The sequence below is a fragment of the Anomaloglossus baeobatrachus genome, chromosome 6 (assembly GCF_048569485.1).
Source record: "Anomaloglossus baeobatrachus isolate aAnoBae1 chromosome 6, aAnoBae1.hap1, whole genome shotgun sequence".
Lineage (NCBI taxonomy): Eukaryota > Metazoa > Chordata > Amphibia > Anura > Aromobatidae > Anomaloglossus > Anomaloglossus baeobatrachus.
This window is the reverse complement of record NC_134358.1, coordinates 482696662-482724127: the sequence shown is the minus strand read 5'-3', so window position 1 is coordinate 482724127 and position 27466 is coordinate 482696662. Positions and strand designations below refer to the sequence as shown.

At 46.0% G+C, this 27466-nt stretch overlaps 1 protein-coding gene across 3 annotated transcripts in view; it reads right to left on the bottom strand.

Annotated features, from left to right (window-relative positions):
* The window catches only part of HDAC9 (histone deacetylase 9), a 980770-nt gene that overhangs the window by 17567 nt on the left and 935737 nt on the right, over positions 1–27466 (bottom strand). For all 3 annotated transcript variants that reach the window (XM_075315376.1, XM_075315378.1, XM_075315377.1), the window contains 2 exons: positions 24413–24535; positions 3811–4015 (listed from right to left, as the gene is read on the bottom strand). In XM_075315376.1, coding sequence (XP_075171491.1) covers positions 3811–4015; positions 24413–24535 — 328 coding nt within the window. The remainder of the gene's footprint in view (positions 1–3810; positions 4016–24412; positions 24536–27466) is intronic.

Below are 27466 nucleotides of genomic sequence, written 5' to 3'. Positions count from 1 at the left end.
CTGATCGCATCACACGGGGGGCCACCTTTGGAATACCAGGTTTGTCCCCTTAGTTCCAGTGCCGGTGTGGTAACCTGGTGGCTTCTTTCCCCTGAACATGTCTCTGGTTGGTGGGTCCCGTGGCTTGGAGCATCTGGGGGTCGTTCAGTCTTAGTCCGTATAACAGGTAGCTTGAACCCTGTGGGGACGGTTTCTCTGGTCTTGTTCCCCGGTTCTCCCGTTGCTATTGTGTCCCAAACTTTACGGTCAGTGAGGTCCTGGATGATCCCCTCATTGTGCAGATTTTATCAGGTCTGCCTGGAGCATTTGCCTGACCTAGGATTCTGTACCCCTTTGGTGCTATGGTTCTGAGAGTACTCCACCATACTCCACCGTCAACCATACGCCTGGGCCCTAAGGTCACCGTTACACTCTCCTGTCAGTGCGGTTACGTCCGTCTCTTCTCACTTCCACTTACTGATTGTCTGACCCCTCCCCTCTGGTTGTCGTCTAGTGGACTGGATTGGCTCCACCCCTAGATGGCCATCCATTGGGTCCAACCCTAGTCTGTCACCAGTCTTTGGGAATGGGGAAAACAGGGATTAAAATGTGTTTTGCTGTTACCGGCACTGATCTTCTGGGTACCTTGGGGTAGGCACTGCAACTTTTACAGGATGCAGTACCTTGTAGTTCCTGATGGCTTCAGGGGCGCTACATTATCACATCATAAAAATAAGTAAAAGTTTCTTCAAACTGTAATTAGTCCTTTAAGTTAAAAAGTACTAAACAACTCATCTAACATGTCTATTTTAGCATCCTTTATTAAATAATTATGCAGAATCTCTCTTTTTTCTCTAGCAATTTTTGATGTGTTTTGTCACTCCTCTGCTATTGTTCTTAACGTTAAAGGGAACCTGTCACCGGATGTTTATAATACTCACCTAAAGGTCGGTGCGGAGCAGACTGGTCAGATGGGCGTCTCCATTCTCTGGGTCCGCGCCTACTCTTTTGGCCATCTTTGTCCTCCTTCTGAAGCTAATGTGGATGACGAGTTCTATGTCATACACACAAGCCGACATTGAGGTGCCGCGCAGACACACTACAATACTTTGATCTGCCCTGCCTCTTTTGCATCCTCCCCTGTCCAGGAGATGTGGTATGATCAGATCATGTCTCTGAATAGTCAGACATGACCATTACACAGTACACAGCAGGACACATATACACTGCTGAGCAAAAGGGTAACAAAGTTTTGAACTTTTGATTTGTAGACTCCATATTTCATATTTGAATCTGAGACGACCTTCATTTTATAGACAATCATCTTGGTATCTCATATATAAATTAGACTTGCAACTATTTATCATATGATTAATTATGCACATTCTTGTCATATCACTGCATTGTTACTGTTTTGCTCCTAAAAATAAAAATTGTATTTTTTATTTTTTGTTAGTATTTTGTAAATCCACCTTTGGCTTTCAATACTGCCTGAATCCTTCTAGGCATGCACTCGATAAGATTCAAGCATGTCTCATATACAGCTTTTTCTTCAAATCTACCCACAAGTGTTTGATTGGGTTGAGGTCTTGTAACTGTAGGGGCCAATCCAGTCCCTCTACTTCATTTCTTCACTAATCTTAATGTATGCTTCGGATCATTGTCCTGCTGGAACACTATGTCGTCCTTTTCATACTCATAGTACTTGAGTGTATGAAGTAACTCATCTTGTCAGCATTGAGACCAACATCGATCCTGGTCAAGTATCCAATGCATTTGGCTGTAAAACAACCCCATATCCTCATATTTCCTCCACGAAACTTGACAGTTTCTTCAATTTCCCAATCTATTAGCCCCTTTTTCCCTTGTTTCTTCCAGAACTATTTATACCCATCAAAGTCTAGTCTATTCTATTGTCTCATCGCTCCAAATCAAGCATTTCCCAATCTTCTACTTGACACTTTTTGTACTTTTTGGCAAACTCAAACTGACACTTCTTATGAAGATAGTTGGAAGTCAAATTTATGTATGATATAGCCAAGATGATTGTCTATATAATGAAGGTAGTCTCATATTCAAAGTTTAAAACATTGTTACTAGGGATGATCGAATACTTCAATTATTCGGCTTCGCAAATATTTTCCGAATACCTCGCCACTATTCGACTATTCGCGAATATTCGATGCGCAATGTAAGTCTATGGAGAAATCTGAATAACAACTATTCGGGCTTCCTATAGACTTACATTGTGCATCAAATAGTCGAATAGCGGCGAGGTATTCAGAAAATATTCGCAAAGCCAAATATTTGAGGTATTCGATCATCCCTAATTGCTACCCTTTTGCTCTTCAGTGTATAAAATTATCTCAGCAGAGGAATACATTTTTTTGTTGAACTTATTATTCCAAGATCTATTCATTGAAATGAACTTTAATATTTACTTTGTTTGTGGGAAAATAATAATATTTATTCATTTATATAGCGCGATTAATTCTACAGCGCTGTGGAATTAATAGCGCTATATAAATGAATGAATATTATACATCAGCAACACTGTCCCCATTGGGCTCACAATCTCAATTCCCTATTTGTATGTTTTTGGAGTGTGGGAGGAAACCCATGCAAACACAGGGAGGACATACAAAAACTCCTTGCAGATATTGTCCTTTGTGGGATTTGAACCCAGGACCCCAGCGCTGCAAGACTGCAGTGCTAACCACTGAGCCACAGTGCCGCCTGGAAAACCCCTTTAAGTAATAAACTGACTACTGTTACCTGTTGGAGGCATGTCCTCGCATAGCCAGACTGTCCAATCGGTGATTCTAAGGGGTACTTTGCACGTTGCGACATCGCTACTACGATATCGTCTGGGTCAAATCGAAAGTGACGCACATCCGGCGCCAGTAATGACGTTGCAACGTGTAAAGCTTAGATGCACCAATAAACGATCGAAAAAGCGTCGTAAATCGGTGATCTGTGTAGTGTCGGTCATTTTCATAATTTCGCTGCAGCGACAGGTATGATGTTGCTCCTCGTTCCTGCGGCAGCACACATCGCTGTGTATGAAGCCGCAGGAGCGAGGAACATCTCCTTACCTGCCTCCAGCAGCTATGCGGAAGGAAGGAGGTGGGCGGGATGTTTACGTCCCGCTCATCTCCGCCCCTCTGCTTCTATTGGCCGCCTGCCGTGTGACATCACTGTGACGTCACACGACCCACCCCCTTAGGAAGGAGGCGGGTCACTAGCCAGAGCAACGTCGCAGGGCAGGTAAGTGCGTGTGAAACTGCTGTAGCGATAATATTCGCTACGGCAACTATCACAAGATATCACTTGTGCGACGGGGGTGGGGACTATCGCGCTCGGCATCGCTACAATCGGCTAGCGATGTCGCAGCGTGCAAAGTACTCCTAACAGTTTCTGACTATGTAGGGACAGGGACACAACTTGTTGTCAATCTGTCCATAAATTTATAGGAAGGATAACAGAGGGGATTTTCACTTTCATATACCCATATATAATCTGTATATACTGCACATTGATTGATTCCAAGGGAAACCAACTTTTTCTGCCCTTTGTCTGTTCTTTTGCCGAGTTGAATAATTTTATAGCAGACTGAATACACTAAAACCATAGAAAACTAAAGCCGCTTGGATTAAAACCCTTCAGATAAGCAGCACATCTTCTGTGAATGATCACAATGTTTCAGCACCTGGAAATAAACCCGGGCAGATTTTTATATGGGGTGAAACGCACTTTCCATTGGTCATTTTTGCTATAACATTGAAAGAAGGAGAAACATATCCGCAATCTCTCAGTGGTTCTCATTGTTACCTGTGGCTAAAAGCTTCTGCTGGCGCATTTGTTCTTTGAGCAGTAAGTGCTGCAGTAAGGCCTGGTGGCTGCTGTTGGTCTTGGCCTCCAGCGATGTGTGAGCTGAAGATACAGGCAGGGCTCCTGCGTACTGTCCGGGGAGGGATACCCCCTGCCTGGGCACCTGAGGCTCATTCTTTTGTTTTTCTTTTAATGAAGATGAAGCCTGCAGCACAAAATCAGAGAATTATTCTAATCCCATTACATGGATGTTAAGTTATAAGCGCTCCACTATTTCCTGGTAATGAATACGTGACTGTATTTTAGGTGAAAGAATAAAGGTCTACACACCAAAGCTGGGGTAATGCAGGAGTGGAGAACATCTAACAGGAGGCTTCATTCACTGATCATCTGTGATTAATGATCAAAGGTGCCACCATACAATCATTGCTTCAGTGATTCTATACATGTAGCTGGGATGATTTAGGAAAACCTGTGCTCACAGGGAGCTGGACCCGGTGGACCTTGAGGTCCCTTCCAACTCTAATATTATATGATTCGATGGTTACTGTATAATCGCAGTGTTGAGTCAACCATGTTGGAATTTGCTGTAAGAAAAAGCAGCAGCAGACAATATATGGGCCCTCAGCAGTCCAATAACTCATCATAATACACAATTTCACCCACTTTGGAGGTTGATATTGATCCTTTTACCTCTTGGGCCCCTGTTTGTCTACACAGTCTTCTCCAATGGCATGTCCACCCCTGTGTTAAAGGGAACCTATCACCAGGTTTTCTCAATATAAAGCACATACACCATCTTTTAGCCATCTCTAATAGTATCTCTGCGGCTCATCAATAAAAGCTCAGTTGCTACATATACTTCTGAAAATGCCTTTGTATAGTAATCAGTCTGTTCCGCTTGGTGGAGGTCTTGTTCCCAACTGCGCAAGCGCAAGAGATGATCAAGCTGTGTGGATGATGTATTCATGCCAATCAAGGAAGGAGTATGGACAGAAGTGGCCAATGAGGTGGCAGCACTCAGCATAGTCTGGAGTCACCCATCAGGCCACTTTGCCCTGATACATTTTATATACACATTATATATATATATATATATATATATACATATATATATATATATATATATATATATATATATATATATATCTCAAGGAAAAGTGGCCTGATGGGCGACTCCGGTTATGCGGAGCGCTGCCACCTCTTTGGTCACATCTGTCCATACTCCTTTCTTGATTGGCATGAATACATCATATATATATATATATATAAATATATATATACTGTATATATTATATATATACAGTTTATCCCAGAATAGTTATAAGGGGCACCCTAGTGGAAATGCAGGGCAACTGGGTTTGTATCAATAGGTTGCAGGAACATTGTTAAAGAGTGTGAATAGGTGATTGACAGGGTTTATAGGCCAAACACTTGCCAACATGAATGCATTAATATGCACCAATAGGCCTTAAAGAGAAACCATGTTAACTTATATTGTCAAATAACAGATAGTAAGTAATAACTAACTATGTGAATTAACAAATGGCTTTTGGCGACCTGTAAAATATATCACTTTTACATTTATGTGTTCCATTAATTAATAAGGCTCTGTAACGTTAATTGAGAAATAAGCTTTATAAGGCATCACTAGTTTCTATAACTCTAGATAAAAAATAAACACTTGCATTATGTGCTAAGAAAGTGTGATTTATTTGATGGTACCGGGGCCAGCTTTATGAATAAGGGCATTATGAATCAGGGAAACGCATATGGTTAAGGTACTTATTTTGTTTTGGAGTAAATCAGATCTGGATCTCATCACCCATTAATTACTGTCACCGGGAGTTTAAGGATGAAGAAGGACAGATATTTTCTTGCTTTCACTCCCTTATACCTGGCTTCAGAGCAAGTGATAATAAATCCACAGTAGTTATTTAGTTTGGCGGGAGAACAACATACATATAGTGGTATCACTCCCAGCTGACCTCTGCTGTTTTTACATGTTTGGGACCCCTAGCCCAAACTCACATATAGAAATGTACATTTTATATTGCTTTCCCAATAATAATGCTTTCCGAGCGCTGATCTGGCAGAAGCTGACAGCTAGAACGGACTCTGTACTGGGCCTGTTCACAACCCCATTTTACTGCTTATGTTATTCTGGATGGAAGATGACTGTCATCATAGTTTTTTCTATCTTTATTTATTCAAATCTAATATATAAAGCTCAGTGTATGTATGTGTGTGTGTATGTATGTATGTGTGTGTGTATGTATGTATCTATCTATCTATCTATCTATGTATGTATGTATGTATGTATGTGTGTAATTTTGTCCGCTAAAGGAATTTGCACTGTCACATTTACAATCACGAAATTTTGCACAGACTCCTCATGTGACCCAAGAAACGTCATAGACTATGTTTTGACGGGAAAATTTAACCCTGCACTTTACAGTTACTCTACAAAATTCTGCCTCCATTAAACTGAATGGAGGTGGGAGATACAGGCTATTAATAGCAACTGTCAGTGGTGGCTATAGGAACAAAATAAACTGTTAGTATAAGAAGCTTATGTGTGAGGTAACATGATGTTGGTGGGGAGACGGATAGAGAGACACATAAAGAGACAGACAGACAAACAGACAGAGACACAGAAAGAAACAGACGTGGAAAGAGACAGACAGAGACACAGATGGGGAATGAGACATCCCTGGAAAGAGACAGCCCTGGAAAGGGACAGTCCCGGCAAAGAGACAGCCGGGCAAAGAGACAGCTGGGCAAAAAGACAGCCGGGCAAAAAGACAGCCGGGCAAAAAGACAGCCGGGCAAAAAGACAGCCGGGCAAAAAGACAGCCGGGCAAAGAGACAGACAGGCAAAGAGACAGACAGGCAAAGAGACAGACAGGCAAAGAGACAGCTGGGCAAAGAGACAGCTGGGCAAAGAGACAGCTGGGCAAAGAGACAGCCGGGCAAAGAAACAGACCAGGAAAGAGACAGACCGGGCAAGAGACAGACCGGGCAAGAGACAGACTGGGAAAGAGACAGATGGGGAAAGAGACAGCCTGGGCAAAGAGACAGCCTGAGCAAAGAGACAGCCCGAGCAAAGAGACAGATGGGCAAAGAGACAGACGGGCAAAGATACAGACGGGTAAAGAGATAGATGGGCAAAGATACAGATTGGCAAAGAGACAGATGGGCAAAGAGACAGATGGGCAAAGAGACAGACAGGCAAAGAGACAGACCTGGAAAGAGACATACAGGGAAAGAGACAGCCCAGGCAAAGAGACAGCCAGGGCAAAGAGACAGCCAGGCAAAGAGACAGCCTGGGCAAAGAGACAGCCCAAGCAAAGAGACAGACGGGCAAAGAGACAGACGGGAAAAGAGACAGACGGGCAAAGATACAGACGGGTAAAGAGATAGATGGGCAAAGAGACAGACAGGCAAAGAGACAGACCTGGAAAGAGACAGACAGGGAAAGAGACAGACAGGGAAAGAGACAGACAGGGAAAGAGACAGCACAGGCAAAGAGACAGCCAGGGCAAAGAGACAGCCAGGCAAAGAGACAACCTGGGGAAAGAGAAAGCCCTGGAAAGAGACAGATGGGCAAAGAGACAGACGGGCAAAGAGACAGACGGGCAAAGAGACAGACGGGCAAAGAGACAGACGGGCAAAGAGACAGATGGACAAAGAGACAGATGGGCAAAGAGACAGACGGGCAAAGAGACAGACCTGGAAAGAGACAGACAGGGAAAGAGACAGCCCGGGCAAAGAGACAGCTGGGCAAAGAGACAACCTGGGGAAAGAGAAAGCCCTGGAAAGAGACAGATGGGCAAAGAGACAGATGGGCAAAGACACAGATGGGCAAAGAGACAGATGGGTAAAGAGACAGACGGACAAAGAGACAGACGGACAAAGGGACAGACGGGTAGAGAGACAGATGGGTAGAGAGACAGACGGGCAAAGAGACAAACGGGGAAAGAGACAGACGGGCAAAGTGACAGACGGGCAAAGAGACAGCCGGGCAAAGAGACAGCCGGGCAAAGAGACAGCCCAGGCAAAGAGACAGCCCAGGCAAAGAGACAGCCGGGCAAAGAGACAGCCGGGCAAAGAGACAGCCGGGCAAAGAGACAGACAAAGAGAGATGGGGAAAGAGATGGGTGGGGAAGAAGAGAGACAGACAGACACACATTTAGAGACAGACACAGAGATAGAGAGAGACAGACAGAGATGGAGACAGATAGACTGATACAAATACAGACAGAGAGATAGAAACAGACAGACAAGGAAAGAGACAGACAGAGAGACAGACAGACAGCGACACACAGACAGAGACTGGGAGAGAGACAGAGAGACGGTTACTATCCCGGGCAATGCCCGGGTACTACAGCTAGTATATACGTAAAATGTAGATTAAACCACCCTTATAATGCTTGGAGTAATTCTGCTCTGATCCAAGAACACTGGCGGACACAGACAGAAGAGGACCTCTGTGCAAGAACATTATATGGGCCCTTTACAGTTAAATAGCTCATTAAAATTAACAATTCCACCTGCTTTGGAGGTATAGATGGGCCCCTTACCTCTTGGGCCCCTGTGCAGCTGTACTGGCTGCACCAATGATGTGGCCGCCTCTGTCTGGGAATAATGTGGTTGTGACTTTGTCATAAAAGAAATTAATCATATTAAGGAATAATAACAGTTTGGGTTTTTTTTATATTTTACCAATCGGCATATCACATCCCAGATTTGACATGTTTTTATCGTTGAGTCACTGATTAGCACTATTATATTGCAAGGCTGAGGTCTTGGTTTCAAATGTAACTAAGTACAACATCTGTTTATTCTCCCATGTCTTCATCAATTACCTCCCACTCACCAAACACACTGATAAGGAATTTTAGATTGCCAGTGATTACAATTCCTGTAAAGTGCTGCAAAACATATTGGTGCACTAGAAGTTTTAAAAAAATAATAATAATTATATCCACAAAATCAGTGAATCCGTTATAGGCTTAAAGGGTTATTCCCATCTCAAAGATCCTATCCCAATATGTAGTAGGTGTAATAATAATAATAACAATAATAATAATAATAATAATAATATCAAATACCTCCAATTAGAAATGTAATATAGTTCTTCTGATTCACTATGTCAATTACTTAATGTGCAGGGCATTGCAGGACCTTAGGTATCTATGGTTACGACCACGAGCAACTGACTAACTTTCCCTATATGAGTGTTTGTAACCATGGATACCTAAGGTCCAGCAATCCCCTGAACATGAGGTATCAACATAGTGAATCGGGAGAACTATACTAATTTTCTAATTGGAGGTATTTACTAGAATTATTATTATTACACCTAGTACATATTAGGATAGGATCTTGGAGATGGGAATAACCCTTTAAAAAGGTTGTTCCGCTTTAGGCAACAAGTCTGCCCTCACTAGATGTGATAGCAGACTTGTGAATCCTCACGTCACATGCACTGCGCGCTGTGTGGATTCTCCAGTGCCGCTGCTGGTATCGGGAGGTCATGTGACCACAATTATGGCATTTGCATACTTCCAGCCACATTCCAACTAGATGTATCTAATCTCACTCAATACGCTTACAATGAGCGAGGCCATGCCCATCTAGTCGGCACGTGACCACATGTATGCAAATCACATACTCGCGGTGACACACCTGCCGCTCCCACCAGCACCAGAGAATCCTCACAGTGTTTAGTGCATGAAGTGTGAGGTTTCAGAAGTCTGCAGTGACATAGAGTGCAGGCTTGTAGCCTAAAACCGGTCAACCACTTTTAAGGGGTTTTCTGTGAGATAGACATGTGAGAATAATGACATACCGTATATCATTAATATCAAATCAATATGGTTCCGACACAAGGCACCCCACCAATCTGCTATTTTTAGCTTGTAACAGAAGCAGGATGTGAGTGTAACGTGGCTCAGAGTGATAGCCATGGGTGAGGTACTCGCTTTCCACATCTAGGCATGCTACAAAAAGATGGGGGTCCTCGGACATGTGTGTGTGTGTGTGTGTGTGTGTGTGTGTGTGTGTGTGTGTGTGTGTGTGTGTGTGTGTGATGGTGCTATTGCTGCTGTGGACAACTTCAGGTTCAACCCTGCCATATTCTGAGGAAGCCAGACAAGTTTGTAAAATCAGAGTCCTTTTTACTGAAGAACAAAACTTATGTACAAATGATAACAGGTATTACATTTGTAGTCTTCTTCTGCACAACACAGAGACACGTGCATAGTGGTTCCGGAAGACGGCACAATACTTGTGAACTTTTGAGATGAACAGCATGGCAATAGGGGTGTCACAAACCACCGGGGGGTCACTCAGAAATCCCCCGCGCTGGCTACCAGTACGTCACAATCGGGGGGTAACAAGTGGGGGTCACCCCTCCTTTATACCTCCCGACCGACAGACAGAGCACGTGACGCGCTCTCTAGCGCCCCTCTTATAGTCAGGCCAATTATGGAATTGCCCGACAATAAGCAAGGAGGCCGCTATACTACTTATGCCGATTATTGAAGGGTCCCCGGTGAGAGTAGGGTATATATTCCCCCGACCTCCGCGGGCGGAATATATAAAATCTCCCCGAATCTCACTGGCCTCCCCACAATAATCCTTGGCACAAACTCGCTGCCACCAACCGCTTCACGGTAACTATTAGCCGAACACACAGACGTGGGATTCAAGATCGAGATAACAGAACAGCCCAAGATTAATTATATAATTTAATCAGCCTAAAGCACACTAGAAACTACAATATATACAATAGGGAATCTACAGAATATACATATGTCAGAGTACAGTTACAGATAAAGCATGGTTTACAGACAGGTATGCAATTCAATCAGTTACCTTGTGCGTCTGGCCACAGGGGGGCGCTGTAGACCAGGTTTCCAGGAACTCCCACAGATGTTTCCTGCACGTGACCCCCAGCGAAAGAACACTGGAAAATGGCCGAAGTAGGGTTATCAACCTGGGCAGATCCAGGTCCCCTCCTACCTTAGTGACCTCAGAGGGAGCACTGCTCCACCCCTGGCTTGAGTTATGGACAATCCACAACATGGAATATGGGCCATAACTTTGCCTGGGAGCGTCGTAGGCGGACGCCAATGCTCTCATTGTGACAGTTATGAATTTAGCTACAGAACGAGGGGACTCATGACCTGTCTGCCAGTTCCCCATTGGCTGATATCACGCCTGGGGCATTTCCCAATGTCCTGCTCCCATAAAAAGGGTGTGCCGGCATCGTCCGCATGCGGAGACACCATTTTTATGGTTGCCATATTTATCGGAAATATGGCTTGCGAGATATGAACCATTTTTTACTGGAGTCGTTCTGTCTGGCTATTTCCATAGCCTTGCTAATGAGATACAACTCTTGTTACAGGGTGACGGCAGGGAGTCATCCTGTGTCCATTGTTCCCACACCACCTCATTTCCATATCACAGGACATGGCCATGGAGGTGTAAGTGGAACACTGAGAACAAGAAGGGAGGGGGCACTGCCAGGGAGTGATGAGGGATTATGACTGGAGTCATAATTCATCTTCATATCCCGGGATTTGCCTCACACCTCCCCCCTTTTGAGGGCGCTAGGGGGCAGCACACTCCGGTGTTCCCCCGTGCGCCCGTCCGCGACCTCTCCTTGTCGGGACAGCCCGTCTGCGTTACCGTGGTCACGGCCCCTTTTGTGGCGAATGGTGAAGTTGTATTGCTGGAGCGCAAGGCTCCATCGCAACAATCGCCCATTCGTCCCAGAGACGGTGTGCAACCAGCTGAGGGGATTGTGGTCCGTCTCCACGATGAAGTGGCGCCCGTATAGATAGGGTTGCAGACGCTGCAGGGCCCACACTATGGCCAGGCACTCCTTCTCCATCGTGGAATAGGCAACTTCCCTTGGTAACAGCTTCCTGCTCAGGTACAAGACTGGGTGCTCTTGGCTCGCAGAGTCCACCTGGCTGAGCACCGCACCGAGGCCGAAGTCACTGGCGTCGGTCTGTACTACAAACGGCCGCGTGAAGTCGGCTGCCTGTAGCACGGGCGGGCTGGACAGGGCGTCCTTTAGGGCCCGGAAGGCTGTCTCGCAGTCCATTGTCCAATCGACTGCAGAGGGCAGCTTCTTCTTGGTGAGGTCCGTCAAGGGCTTTGCCAGGCTACTATAGCATGGAACAAACCTCCTATAGTACCCAGCGGTCCCCAAGAAGGACATCACCTGCTTCTTGGTCCTGGGGGTGGGCCAGGATGCGATGGCTTCCACTTTCTCAGGCTCGGGCTTCAGTGTTCTCCCACCTACCCGGTGACCGAGGTACTGGACCTCGCTCATGGCCAGCTGACACTTTCCCGGCTTGATGGTCAAACCTGCCCGGTGGATCCGCCTGAGCACCTGTGCTAGATGCTCTAGGTGGTCCTCCCAGGTGGGACTGAAGACGGCAATGTCATCCAGGTACGCGGCCGCGTACCCTTCAAGTCCCTTGAGCCGGGTGTTGACCATCCGCTGGAAAGTGGCAGGGGCATTCCTCATCCCGAATGGCATCACCGTGGACTCGTACAGTCCAAATGGGGTAATAAAGGCAGAGCGTTCCCTGGCCTTGCGAGTCAGGGGGATCTGCCAATATCCCCGGCTCAGATCCATGATGGTCAGGTACTGAGCCCCGGCCAACTGATCGAGCAGGTCATCGATGCGTGGCATTGGGTACGCATCGGCGACCGTGACCGCATTGAGCCCCCTGTAGTCCACGCAGAACCGAGTGGTTCGGTCCTTCTTAGGGACGAGGACTACAGGCGAGGCCCAAGCGCTGTTGGATGCCTGGATCACCCCCAGCTTCAGCATCTCGTCAATCTCCTGGCGCATGTGTTGCTGCACCTCCAGGGAGACCCGATATGCTGAACGCCGGATCGGGGGATGATCCCCAGTGTCCACGTGATGGACAGCCAAGTCAGTCCTTCCGGGCTGGTTGGTAAACAACCCCCGGAAGGGGTGTAGGGTGGCCCACAGCTGGGACCGTTGGTCCTCCAAGAGCTGGTGGCCAACCTCCACATCCTCAATGGATCCGCCTGCCCTAACCTGGGCTAGCATATCCAAGAGGGTTTCCGCTTCTCCCTCCTCGGGCAGGTTGCACACGGGGAGCGCACATGCCTCCCGCTCATGATGTGCCTTCATCATGTTCACATGGAAGGGCTTCCGCCTTCCACGGGCAGGGTCCAGGGTGACCAGGTACGTCACAGGGTTGAGCTGCTGGTACACGAGGTATGGGCCTTCCCAGGCTGCCTGAAGCTTGTCCTGTGGTACGGGGACCAGTACCCACACCTCTTGACCCACTTGGTAGGTCCTCTCACAAGCGTTCTGGTCGTACCAACGCTTCTGATCGGCCTGGGCTTGAGCCATATTGTCGTGTACCAGTTGCGTCAAGGCCTGCATTTTGTCCCGGAAGCGCATGACATACTCGATAACCGACACTCCAGGGGTGGCCAAATCCCCTTCCCAAGCCTCTTTCACCAGAGCCAGGGGGCCCCGCACACGTCGCCCGTACAGGAGCTCAAACGGTGAGAATCCTGTTGAGGCCTGTGGAACCTCCCGGTAAGCAAATAACAGGTGTGGGAGATACCGCTCCCAGTCACGCCCATGGGAGTCGACCAACATCTTAAGCATCTGCTTTAAGGTGCCATTGAACCGCTCGCACAGGCCATTAGTCTGTGGATGGTACGGGCTGGCCACCAGATGTCGCACCTGGACTTGCTTACAGAGGGCCTCCATCAGCTGGGACATGAATTGGGTCCCCCGGTCAGTGAGCATTTCCTGGGGAAAACCCACTCGGGAGAAAATCTCCAGCAATGCGGTGGCCACCTTGTCAGCCCGAATGGACGACAAGGCCACTGCTTCCGGGTACCGGGTGGCATAGTCCACTACCGTCAGTATGAAGCGTTTCCCGGAGCTGCTGGGGATGGCCAGCGGGCCGACCAGATCCACAGCCACCCTCCTGAAAGGCTCATCGATGATTGGCAGAGATACTAGTGGGGCTTTGGGGCGTGGCCCCGCCTTCCCCACTCTCTGACAGGTTTCACACGAACGGCAGTAGGCAGCCACATCGGCCCCCATTTTTGGCCAGTAGAAATGCTGGTTTAACCTGGCCTTGGTCTTAGCGATCCCTAGGTATCCGGCCATCGGAATCTCATGTGCGATCCGCAACAACTCCGTCCGGAACGGATAGGGTACCACCAACTGTCGGTCCCTGGGCCACGCCTCCGGTGAACCCTGCTGGACCGTGGCCCGGTACAGCCGTCCTTGGTCCCAGACCACTCGCTCCGGGTCCGAGTCCGAGGGAGGCTGTGCCGCCTGCTCCTTAAGAGCTTTCAGGCTGTCGTCAGCTTCTAACGCTGCCTGAAACCCCTGACTAGATGTGGCCAGAATCGACGAGACTGTCACATCTTCAGTCAGTACCCCGGGACCTGTGTCCTGGCCTCCACCTGACTCGGCTGCCACTTGGTCAGAAGGGGAAGAGCTATCGGACCTCCGGGAGGCTCCTTGGCTTCCAGCACTCCCACTGCGGGTGACAGCGGCCACAGCCGCTGCGACCGTGGGTCGTGCCTGCTCCTCCTCCGTTCCTGACCAAGTCGCCGGTTCAGGCAGACCTACCTGGCTTCCTGACACCCCGGTTGTGGGGGAACCATGCACCGAGATCTTACCTGGGAGCACTTCCGCTCCTGGACCGGCCCCAATCTCACCTGCCTGTTCCCCTCCTGCAGCAACAGAACCCCGCTGTGAAATCTCTGGGGACCCCACATTTGCTGTGGTAGCCCCCACCCCACACACTGGTCCTCCCCCTGCAGCACCCTGCTCTCTGCTTATCCCTGCAGAGGGCAACAGATCCCAGCTCACAGGCTGGTTACTTGTAGAGGCATTGTCACACCTTTCTCTGACCCCCTCCCCTGTCACAGCTGCAGCTGAGTGTGTGTCTATGGTGTCTGTGCAAGCAGAAATATCAGAGTTCACTCCCTCCTCCCTTACATCATTCATAGATAACACATTAACATTGTCCGGAGGCATGTCAGTACTGGCTGAAGGTTCAGCCCTTGGTTGGGGCCCAAACTGGGAGGTTATCTGCCCCAAATCTGTCCCAAGTAGCACGTTTGCAGGGATCCGATCAGTTACCCCCACCTCCCTCACCCCTCGCCCTGCGCCCCAGTCCACATAAATGTCAGCAACAGGCAGCGCCGGGTCAATGCCTCCAATCCCGGAGACAGCGAGGGTTTTTCCAGGGATCAAGTCTTGGGGGGACACCATCTCAGGCCGCACCAGAGTCACCTCCGAGGCGCTGTCTCGCAGTCCTATGGTCACAGACCGGCCGACGGTGACAGGTTGGAAGCTGTCCAGGGACCTACCACCACCCCCACCCACACAATACACCTTGGGCGGCCCTTGGGACGGGGACGGAGCCGGGGCCTTGGGACGCTGAGGGCACATGGCCTTGAAGTGTCCAGGTAGGTTGCACTGGTGGCACCGTCTTGGCTCTGCCACGGGCCTGGAGAGGGGAGTTGAGGGGGACACCCCCTGCAGTCTAGGGGCAGGTGGGGCAGTCGCAGAATTCATCTTACCCCCTCTCCAGGTGCTGCTGGTGGCCGCTCTCCTGGCCTCAGGGGCCCGGTTGTTGGTGTAGTCATCGGCAAGGGCAGCTGTAGCCGTGGACCCCTTTGGCTTCTGGTCTCGGATGAACTGGCGGAGATCCTCAGGGCAGTTCCACAAGAGTTGCTCCGTGATGAACAAGTCCAGGATCTCCGGTCCGGTGGAAAGCTGCAGGCCTTGGGTCCAGTGGTCGGCAGCTCGGGCAAGTGCCCGCCTGTGGTCAGCCCAGGAGTCCTTTGGTCCCTTCTGTAGGCTCCGGAACTTCTTGCGGTAGGACTCTGGAGTGAGGTTGTACTGTTGGATCAGGGCCCGCTTGATGGTGTCGTAGCCCTGATCTGCCTCCGCAGGCAAGTCCCCAAGGATATCCAGGGCCTTACCCCTTAAACGGGGGGTCAGGTATTTGGCCCACTGGTCCTTGTCCAGATGGTGCTGCAGGCAAGTCCGTTCAAAAGCAGTCAAGAAAGAGTCCAAGTCTCCATCCTTCTCCAGCACTGGGAAGTCCTCAACACGGACCTTTGGAAGTTTGGTGTCTCGAAGGTCACATGTGGCTGATGAGGGCCGGAGCTGAGCTAGCTGCAGCTGGTAGTCACGGTCTGCCTGTCGCTCTCGCTCTCGCTCTTCACGCGCTGCCTGCCGCTCTCGCTCCGCAGCCTCACGCTCTGCGTGCCGCTCCGCAGCCTCAGCGTCACGCGCTGCCTGCCGCTCTGCCCTGCGCTCTGCCAGGAGTTCCTTGTAGCCCTTCTGGTCTCCAGCCTGGAGAAGGGCCATAGCCATTTGAAGAAGGCTATCCGAGCCTCCCAGGCTCGGTGGAATGGCACGTGGTGATCTGCGGCACGCTGCAGAGCTAGGCGATTCACTGTCCCTTTCAGAGCGGAGGGCTGGCATCTGGCTCGTTGAGGAACCTTGGGTGAGCTCCTCCTCATCTTGTCCAGCAGTGCCAGGTTGCGCAATGTCCTCGGCAGAACGGTTTTCTGGCGTCGAGCTCCTGGAGGACTCGTGGGCAACCTCCTCATTGCTGTCCACAGCACCGTCCTCCCTCTCTTCGGCTCCTGCCTTAGCATTGGCCAGTTGCATAGCTCTGCTCCTGGTGCCATCAGCCATTCTTGCAGACTTTTGGTCACTGACACAGAACTGACACCTGATGCCTCCACACACCTTACAGTATCTGCACTCTGACACTCTAGTGTTGAGCTAGTCTGAAGACCCCAGCAGCCACAGCTGCTGCAGGCAGTCTTTAGTGTCTGGGAGTATGGGTCTCACACTCACACACACTATTATCTCGATCCCACCGCTGCCACCAATATGTCACAAACCACCGGGGGGTCACTCAGAAATCCCCCGCGCTGGCTACCAGTACGTCACAATCGGGGGGTAACAAGTGGGGGTCACCCCTCCTTTATACCTCCCGACCGACAGACAGAGCACGTGACGCGCTCTCTAGCGCCCCTCTTATAGTCAGGCCAATTATGGAATTGCCCGACAATAAGCAAGGAGGCCGCTATACTACTTATGCCGATTATTGAAGGGTCCCCGGTGAGAGTAGGGTATATATTCCCCCGACCTCCGCGGGCGGAATATATAAAATCTCCCCGAATCTCACTGGCCTCCCCACAATAATCCTTGGCACAAACTCGCTGCCACCAACCGCTTCACGGTAACTATTAGCCGAACACACAGACGTGGGATTCAAGATCGAGATAACAGAACAGCCCAAGATTAATTATATAATTTAATCAGCCTAAAGCACACTAGAAACTACAATATATACAATAGGGAATCTACAGAATATACATATGTCAGAGTACAGTTACAGATAAAGCATGGTTTACAGACAGGTATGCAATTCAATCAGTTACCTTGTGCGTCTGGCCACAGGGGGGCGCTGTAGACCAGGTTTCCAGGAACTCCCACAGATGTTTCCTGCACGTGACCCCCAGCGAAAGAACACTGGAAAATGGCCGAAGTAGGGTTATCAACCTGGGCAGATCCAGGTCCCCTCCTACCTTAGTGACCTCAGAGGGAGCACTGCTCCACCCCTGGCTTGAGTTATGGACAATCCACAACATGGAATATGGGCCATAACTTTGCCTGGGAGCGTCGTAGGCGGACGCCAATGCTCTCATTGTGACAGTTATGAATTTAGCTACAGAACGAGGGGACTCATGACCTGTCTGCCAGTTCCCCATTGGCTGATATCACGCCTGGGGCATTTCCCAATGTCCTGCTCCCATAAAAAGGGTGTGCCGGCATCGTCCGCATGCGGAGACACCATTTTTATGGTTGCCATATTTATCGGAAATATGGCTTGCGAGATATGAACCATTTTTTACTGGAGTCGTTCTGTCTGGCTATTTCCATAGCCTTGCTAATGAGATACAACTCTTGTTACAGGGTGACGGCAGGGAGTCATCCTGTGTCCATTGTTCCCACACCACCTCATTTCCATATCACAGGACATGGCCATGGAGGTGTAAGTGGAACACTGAGAACAAGAAGGGAGGGGGCACTGCCAGGGAGTGATGAGGGATTATGACTGGAGTCATAATTCATCTTCATATCCCGGGATTTGCCTCACAAGGGGTGACTCCATTCTTTAATGAAACTAATGTAGAGGAGCTCTTGCTAGCTAACACTCTACCAAATGCACCACTGGTCTCACCAAATCCACCTTCTCTTTAAGGCTGTTCTCCAGAATCCAGTACACTAGTGCTGCATTACAACTGTTTCAGTATCAGGGTGTCACCACTTGCCTGTTTAACAGAACTGCCGCCACTGTGGGTACCTTGCTGACGCTTGCTCCCTTGTCACACACACACACACACACACACACACACACACACACACACACACACACACACACACACACACACACACAGTTGTTCTTCTTCCTCTGAGGGTGTCCTCACTTCTCTCTAGGATACCAACAACTACTCACACTCACTGATTCCCAACAGGAAAACAGTCTCTTTCCCTGCACTGTAGTCCCTCCCACTGAGTGCTAGTCTCAACTGTTAACTCTAATTGTCCCTGTTCACTGCCTGTTGCTGAGCCAAACATGGACGGCTTCCTCACATGGCAATGCATAACAATATGCAGGCAAATATTAACTCTATCTTAACCCTTGTCTAGCAAGCCCATTTAAACACATACACATCCCACCCATTACAATTCACATTACATCAATACGATTGGTGTCTTCAGGGGGATATGACAGCCTGTCCACCTCTTTACAGAAAAATATACTTTATTTTAAAATAATTTGCAAAATTACTTAACTTTTCATTATATATTCAGTGGAGGAATAACAAAAATAGTTGTGAACTTGGACATGCCTCTAATATGGAAAAAATTAAAGAGGATCTCTAGTAACACTAGCCCTGGGAAAGCAGAGGTAGTGTGGGATAGACAAGTATTAATTATTATGGCAATATGTGTTTTCCACTGCCAGTCAAGAAGCAGGGGGCAGCACTGGCAGAGACATGCAAGAAGGAGCCAAGGACTGCAAGTGTGCTGATACACTTACTAGTGCACTTGCAGACCTAATTTACATATCAATAAAAATCAAATATTGGAGCAATGAATTATGCCATAATAGGTATCTTATCATTTTTTTACACTGCGCTATCTATGTTCTCCTTTAAAATAATAATTGATTTAAAATGCTTTTATCTATTTTTTTTTTATTTAATAAACCCTGAGTTTGGTTAACCTTAGACCATAACTATGCATTCTGCTAATTAATTTAAATGCTATTCCTTTAGTCTATTGCTTTCAGTAGAATGGGAAGTCAGAGCCCACTATAATCACTAATCATTAAGAGAGCCCAGAACTGATCACATCCATGTAATGTTATATGGCGGGGGCTGGAAGACACTGTCCGGCTATCCAGTTTACTGCTCTCCAATAACAGGACTGTCATCCCCACTAATATCACAGATGGTAATAATAGGAGAACATAAAACACAATCCACATGTTTTATTTGATGTGCTGGCAATTTTTCCCAAAGCTGTTTTAGCATCTGATTACCACATCCCACATGAAAAGGTTTGTTTGGGGCATTTTTGTGAAAAGCATGGTCAATTAGCATACAAATGCTGGTGATGTGCACATCATAAATACTTTTCCTATTGCAAAGGGTAATTTCTCAACCCAGGAGAAATGCTTCAAAGAAATTGTAAAAAAAAATTCACATGCCATGTTCTCATGGCTTAACAATGACCATGAATGAGTACATCAGAAGATAGAAAAGCAGCCAAAATGTAATAATTATCCTACTGTAGCCATACTGCCATTTTTCTGTAGCTGTGGTCCCCATTTTTGTTAGCCCTGACAAGAATTAATCAGCCTTATTGATAAGGAAAATAATTGCTCTAGTATAATCATATTGTCAAGATTTAGAACTAATAGGTAAAAATTAGCAATTAAACTCATTTCACAAATAAACTGCACATATTAATAAATAGATCTTTTAGAGCTGATGAGGCGGGTATATCTACAGTGAAAATCCATATCAGAATGAATGCTTGATCCTTCTTAAAAGTTTACCACAATCTCTGTCCATCTATCCTCACAACTCCTCAGTGTCCCTCCTCCCTGCTGCAGATCACACACTGCTCAGTATAAGCTGCAGCTCCATAAAACCTTCAATTTCTTATAAATTCATAAAATCCATATTAATGGTCAAGGGAGGCAGTCCCAGTTAATGCGTTTCGACCTGTTGTGGTCTTAGTCATTACGACTAAGACCAAAAGAGGTCAAAACGTGTTAACTGCGTATGCCTCCCTTGACCATTAATATGGATTTAATGAATTTATAATAAATTGAAGATTTTATGGAATTACTGGACAAATTCTCTTTTTTTGGACTTATTATTGTCAGTTGGTGGCTGATGGGCGGTCCAGTCTCCATATTCAAGAATTCTAAGAGCAGGATCCTGAACAAGTCAGAGGTGAGTGTCTTTCTGCAGCTGTTGGGCAATCTGTGCAGATGGAGACTGAACACACCTGGACTCTATGAGGTGTTTCATTCTATATGTAGACTCCTAAAATATTCATCTTAATTTCAGAATTGAACAGCCATTCTGGCATGCATTTTCAAGGCAAGTACAGTAGCCCCATCAGGTCTAAAAGATCTATTTAATGATGTATGTAGTTGGTATTGTGAAATCTGGTGACAGGTTCGATCTAATAGAGTTGAGCTGCAGTACCACACCCACCACGTAGACCACTGAGGCGCTGTTGCTGAGGAAAGCAGACATATTTCTCTAATCCTGGATAGCACCTTAATTTGATCCTTAATCAGAGAGGCAGTGATACAGATGGCTATTCAAAGCTCTGGGAAAAAGAGATAACTAGCTATGGGAGCTAAATACCTGCTAGGAAGAGGAAATTATTTTTGAATTACGTTACGCCTTTTCGACAAAATCAAAAATTAAATGAAAAAATAAGTTTACGGTCACCAAAATGAATTATTTGCACTAACTTTATAGTTTTCTGCACATATTTCAGTTGTCCAGTGATAAAGGAATTTTAATGAGTATTTTACATCAACTGTGTTTTTTTTCCTCAAATCTATCAGTGTTGACAATTGAAAGGAGAAATGCTGGATGAGCGTCCTGCCTGTGATATATTCCCTGTCCAGCCGCCTCTTTTTACTGATCTGTGGTTATACTCCCACCCTTGCCTGACCCATCGCATCCATGCATAACTAACCTTCATTTTGTTTAGAATAAATGCATTATATATCTATAGGTTTGGAAGATCTGACATTTTCTGAGTGGGATGCTTGTAGGCTCTCCATTATATACAGAATAACAGGTGATATAATGATGCGGCTGAGATTACATGGTATTATACCAAAAATATTAAAGAGTATGGGAACATCATATTGTGTTGAGGGCACTATGGGGGCATCATACTGAGTTTGAGGCAGTATGGGAACATCATACTGTGTTGAGGACACTGTGGGGTCATAATACTATGTTGAAGGCACTGTGGGAATATTATACTATGTTGAGTATACTATAGGGGCATCATAATTTGTTGTGGGCACTGTTTTAGAGGCACTATGGTGACATAATACTGTGTTGAGGACACTAAGGGGGTATCATACTGAGTTTGAGGCAGTGTGGGGTCATCATGCTATGTTGGAGGCACTGTACAGTCATAATACTATGTTGTAGGCATTGTGAGAACATCATACTGTGTTGGGAACAGAGTGGGGAAATCATTATTTGCTAAAATTACTGTGGGGTCATCATACTTTGTGTATTGGGTACAAATTGTGTGATGGAATTCACTGTGGGGGACATCATCCTTTGTATGGAAGGACATTTTTGAGGGCATCAAAATGTATGGGGCTACTAAAGGGTATCGTTTGTACAACGTAAGAACACTAAGAAGCTTCAGAAGGGGTATAATTTGTGTGTAGGTGTCACAATACACGTCTCTCTCTATGTCTTTAAAAGTTAAGAGGCAGGGCCTACTCCACCAAATATTTGTATTTTTTTTTTAGGGGGACTCAATTTGGACTTTTATTTTGGGGCTATATGACTTCTTGTTACCCCCTTCCTGGTCAAAACTCTCCAATGTTTGCTAAGTGAGCAGTTGGAATCTTAATGTATAGTTCATTTTCTATCCAGCTTAGATTTACACTGAGTAGTGCAAAGGGATTGATATAAGTGCCATAACTTGATGAATAGTTTTGCAAAAGGCTGCAGAGGGAATGCAGAAGTGCGCACTCTACAGTATCAGGAATGATTGAAAGGCCTTTGGCTAATACAGAAAATAAGATTGAAAGATTACTGGCTGATGGAGGAAAAAGTGATTGAAGGATTTCTGGCCGCAAATGTCCGGTGTCTAGTCGAAAGAACCAGAAACTACATGACACAGTGAATATAAGATTACAAAATGTATTCAGAACATAACATTTCATTGTTGCATGAAATAGCAGATGCTTAGATATGGGACCTCCCAGTTCTTCACACCTCTACCACCCGCTCCTCCAATATCCAAGGTATAAGGGCCCCAGTGCATAATTGCACCTAAACTTTGATTTTTTTGAGAAAAAAAGCAGCATGACCTTCTGGCCAGTTCCTTCTCCTTGTTTGCACTGCCCATGCTGGGTAAAAAAAAACATATTGCATATATCATTCTTTACTGTAGACAGATGGGTGGCCTTGTTTCCATGTTACAGGGAACTTCTCATGTAAAAAATGCTACTAACCTACAGAAATGGGGTTTTAAAGAATTTTAAAGCCACGCAATTGCTGCACTTAAAGCCCAGCTACTAGGATGAAATTAGCTTTATTTGCTTTAGCCTTTGTCTTTCAGTCACAGAAATTTCAATCACCGCTCAGTACATAGTGAGCAGTGTCTGTAACCGCGCCCCCGGCACTGACTGAAAGCTGGCTCAGCACTGACGCTCTGCTGAGGAAAGAGAAGGAAAACCTTGCTGACCATTAGAGCATACATTTCACAGGCAGGAAAGAGAGTATTCCACTGACCAAAAGAGCTTACAATGTACAAGACAGAGGATCCTACTGACCATAAGAGCTTACACTTTATAGGCAAGATAGAGAGGACCCTACTGACCATAAGAGCTTGACCTCCACAGGAGTGAAAAGATCCTGCTGACCATAAGAGCTTACACTCTACAGGAGAAACTTACATAGTGACTCTGCAGATGGAAAATGACACACGAGTATACAATGTGCTTCACTGGGAACCACTGATCTATGGTGGCCAAGGTACTGAGCACCACTGTATAGGGTATGATAATCCATAAGATGTCATAGTTGCAGGGCAGGGGCAGACACTACTTTGCTGCAACCTGGTAGTGCACAGGGACCCAACAGGTAAAGGAGCCCATTTCAAAACAGAAGGAATTGTGCATTATAGTGAGATATTGGCTGCAGAGGGCCCACATACTGTTCTTACACAAGGGCCCTCTACTGTCTGTCCGCTAGTGCTGCAGGTCATTATGAGGAGGCCCACGCAAGTGTGGGTAATAGTGCCGGAAATCCCAAAACGTTCAAATTCATGTGAAATCACAAGTAAATTAGACTTGAACATGATTCTCTGTGAATCAATCCACTCATCTCTACTCCTAAAGGGCCCGTTACACGCTACGATATATCTAACGATATGTCGTCGGGGTCACGTCGCTAGTGACGCACATCCGGCATCGTTTGACATATCGTAGCGTGTGACAGCTATGAGCGACTGTGATCGAGCAAAAATACTCACCTTATCGTTGCTCGTTGACACGTCGCTCATTTTCAAAAACTCGAACGTCCTTCTGCGCGCCGGTTGTTCATTGTTCCCGAGGCAGCACATGTCGCTACGTGTGACACCCCGGGAACGATGAACTGCAGCTTACCTGTGTCCCGCCGGCATTCCGGAAGGAAGGAGGTGGGCGGGATGTTACGTCCCGCCCATCTCCGCCCCTCCTCTTCTATTGGGCGGCCGCTGTGTGACATCGCTGTGACGCTGAACGTCCCTCCCCCTTCAGGAAGAGGATGTTCGCCGCCCACAGCGAGATCGTTCGGGAGGTAAGTAAGTGTGACGGGGGTTACCGACTTTGTGCGCCACGGGCAACAAATTGCCTGTGACGCACAAACGATGGGGACGGGTGCGATCGCACATGTGATCGCACGATAAATCGCCGCATGTAAAGCGGCCTTTAGCCAATGATGTTTGGAGCTTTAGGTCACTAAATGAATATCAAGATTTACAAAATTGTTTCCCATAAAGCTATATATCCATCTGCTCTGCTCTTCCTGCTTTATTCATGACTATCTGCGGCGCAGGTGGCATTTTCAACATAAGAGACTGAATTTAGGAACTCAAGGAGATAAATAAACATTATAACAAGTGAGAAAATATGATACATTAAAAATGTTCTCAAATCTTACAGTTTAATTATTCACTTTGGTTAGATGTATGACTTACGTTGAGTGGAGGAGCAACTGGAGGAAGCCCCAAGGTGATGTTGGGTAATGAAGGAGATGTGTATAGGCTTAGCAGATTCATTGACTTTTCATGATGTAGTAGAAGTTGGTGTGAGGTCAAATGCTAGAATAGAAACAATATCAAGTATCACATTAATCTCAGATAACACAGCTAGCTCATACAAAAAAAGGTTTTGCAGATGAAAACAAAATCTCCTTTTGGCTTTAAGCATACCAAAGATTCCCAAAGTGACTTTTGCAAACCCTATCTCATGCACTGTTTTGAGTCTAATAGATGTGAGTCATTTCACACTGGATTCTGGGCATAAAACACAGGAAGGTCTACAGTATATATAACAGGAGGTGTTTGTACAGCCCAGTCCTACTATGAATGAAAAAAGTATAGTCAATTAAGTCATTCCTAAATATTCTTGTGACCAAATACTTTATGTTACCATAAAGTAGTTATATAGCACCAGTATAGCTTGTTCTATATTCTTGTCAAAGATTGGCTGAAGCTTGAAGCAAGTAAATCATTTATTTAATGGAAGCCAGTGGCTGTATGTCCCTCATGACCCCCATAAAGAATGAATGGCAATGGTAACAACATTCGGAAATTGTTGTGCAACTCTTTTCTTAAAGGGGTTGTCCACAACTACTAGGGTTGGCTTCCTTTTCCCAGCCTTTGTATGAATAAGTAATTAATGGATAAGTGAGAGCTGGGATTGCCACTAACTTCCTGTTAATAACTTAAGCATTTGAAGGTGGGGAGAAGGAAGCCGGCAGTGATTGGTTGTGGGGCTTGTGTGTCATAACAATGTCATGCGGGCTCTGGGAACATGAGCTCCGATATAGCTGGAACTGCACCGGTATCGGAAGTTAGTATAGGCTTTGTTATCTTTATGGGGGTGCACACAGGAAATGAGAAGAAGTTGTCCAAGTAGTTGACAACCTCTTTAATGCTTCACTCAGCCCAGCAACATTGACAATTATTGACTGCAATTTCTGCCCATCTAGGTACCTGGAAAAAGTCAAGTTAAGCCATTGAGAAAGGAAATGGCACAACAATTTCCTAGTGTCACTTCACTATACTGAAAAGCTGGCAAGGTTATTGGATTCCTGCTAACTAAACATTGGTGGCAATTCCCACTAAGAGCACCATCTACAAGGAGTTTGTATGTTCTCCCCGTGTTTTTGTGGGTTTCCTCTCAAACTTTAAATACATACAGATAGGGAATTTAGATTATGAGCTTAAATGGGAAAATAAATGATGATGTCCTTAAAGCGCTGTGGACTTAGCAGTGCCATATAAGCAGGTAAAATAAATATCCTAGTGAGTAACCATATGATATGTGTTTTTGATACAGTCCCTAAAGTACAGCACAATAACAAGTTCCTTTACTCTGGGGAACGTGCAACCTTTGATGATCTAACCATGAGCTTGCCAATTTTAAAATGCAACCTACTTATTTCTGTTATGTGAAACACATTTTTACACCAACCAACTGATTAAATATATTGGAATAAATGAGTACACCCAGTAGAATACCTGGCTCACACATACCACCCTTGACTTTACTGCAGAAATGCAGCAATATGGCCACTGTGGTTGTAACTTATCTTCGAACTCCTGGAAATCAATTTAGTTCTGCCATGGAAGATACTTCCGTATAGTTTCCACATGTGGTGTCACAATCTTCCTTGTATTACACTCTCTATTTTAGCCTCTTCTACATTAATCCATAATTAGACCGATATAGTCTCCATTAGAATTAGGAGCTATGGCATAATATTGTCCCCAAGGGAGTCACATCAATGAAAAAGAATACCCTGTGTAACAGTATGACAACAGTGACTGCTTTCTTCCCAAACAGAAAGCATATGGGTCTCCGATAATAGACCACCTCCAAGAAGGACCCAGCACTCATAGGATTCACTAAGTAAATATAATAACTTGTCAAGCATGTAGAGGTTGGAAGGGCTGCTGGTTTTCTAATGGATAAATCTGGGATATCAATTAAGAAGAGAAAATAAATTTTGTTAATGCGTAGCTGTCAGTGAGGAGCCGAGCAACACCGCAATACAGGATGTTATTTAAAAATGTAATCTTCGAGGGCTAGCGTTGTTTTCTGATGCAGCCTTTGGCTTCTCTCGGGCAGGAATGGGCCAGATGAGATGGGATCCGTAAATTTCCCTTTGACATTTGTGTGCACCAAGGGTGGAATGATAAACAAGAAAAGGTTGCACAGTAGTAAAAGGTGTTAAATTACTGTATTTATAGTAAATCAAGGATCTAGTCATTCATTGTTACTTGTCACTAAACAACCTCCCCACCAGGATGGATGGGAGCTGTTAACCTTTTTATTAGTCTTCGGTGGCACACTGTTATACCTAGAATGTACAATGAAAAAAAAAATACCTTCATGGCTCCTAAAGGGGCATTATTTTTATGAACGGTCATAAGGGAAAATGCCTTGTTTGTCTACTTTGCTTACCAACTACATAGCGTTAAAAGGGTTACAAAAAGGGTTAGTGGGATCGATTTACATCAGGACATTGGTGAAAGGCAATCTCAAAATGAACAAGTCTCCAAGTTCTTAAAATAAAAATATTGCAGATTAGAAGAATATTGTTTATTAGATTTATTCAAAAACATCTGTACTTAGTATAGTAGGTGGAGGAAGGGTAACTAGATGGACCTAGGTCTTTTTTCAACTTATGTAACTATGTTTGGCCAACTTGGCACATCATTTTACAATAAATCTCATGCTGAAAGACTATTGGAAAATCCTTTTAAAATGTCATAAATTTAAATGGAACATATAGATACAATGGTTAATTTATACCGGTACAAAAATGACCATGAACAGTAAAAGATTAACAATATCCCAGACCTGGAATTTCAGGTGGGACTGCAATCAATCCCAATATCCCTCTTTTTCCACCATATCAAATTCTAAAGGCCCCATCACACATAGAGATAAATCTTTGGCAGATCTGTGGTTGCAGTGAAATCATGGACATATTGTTCCATTTGTACACAGCCACAAACCTG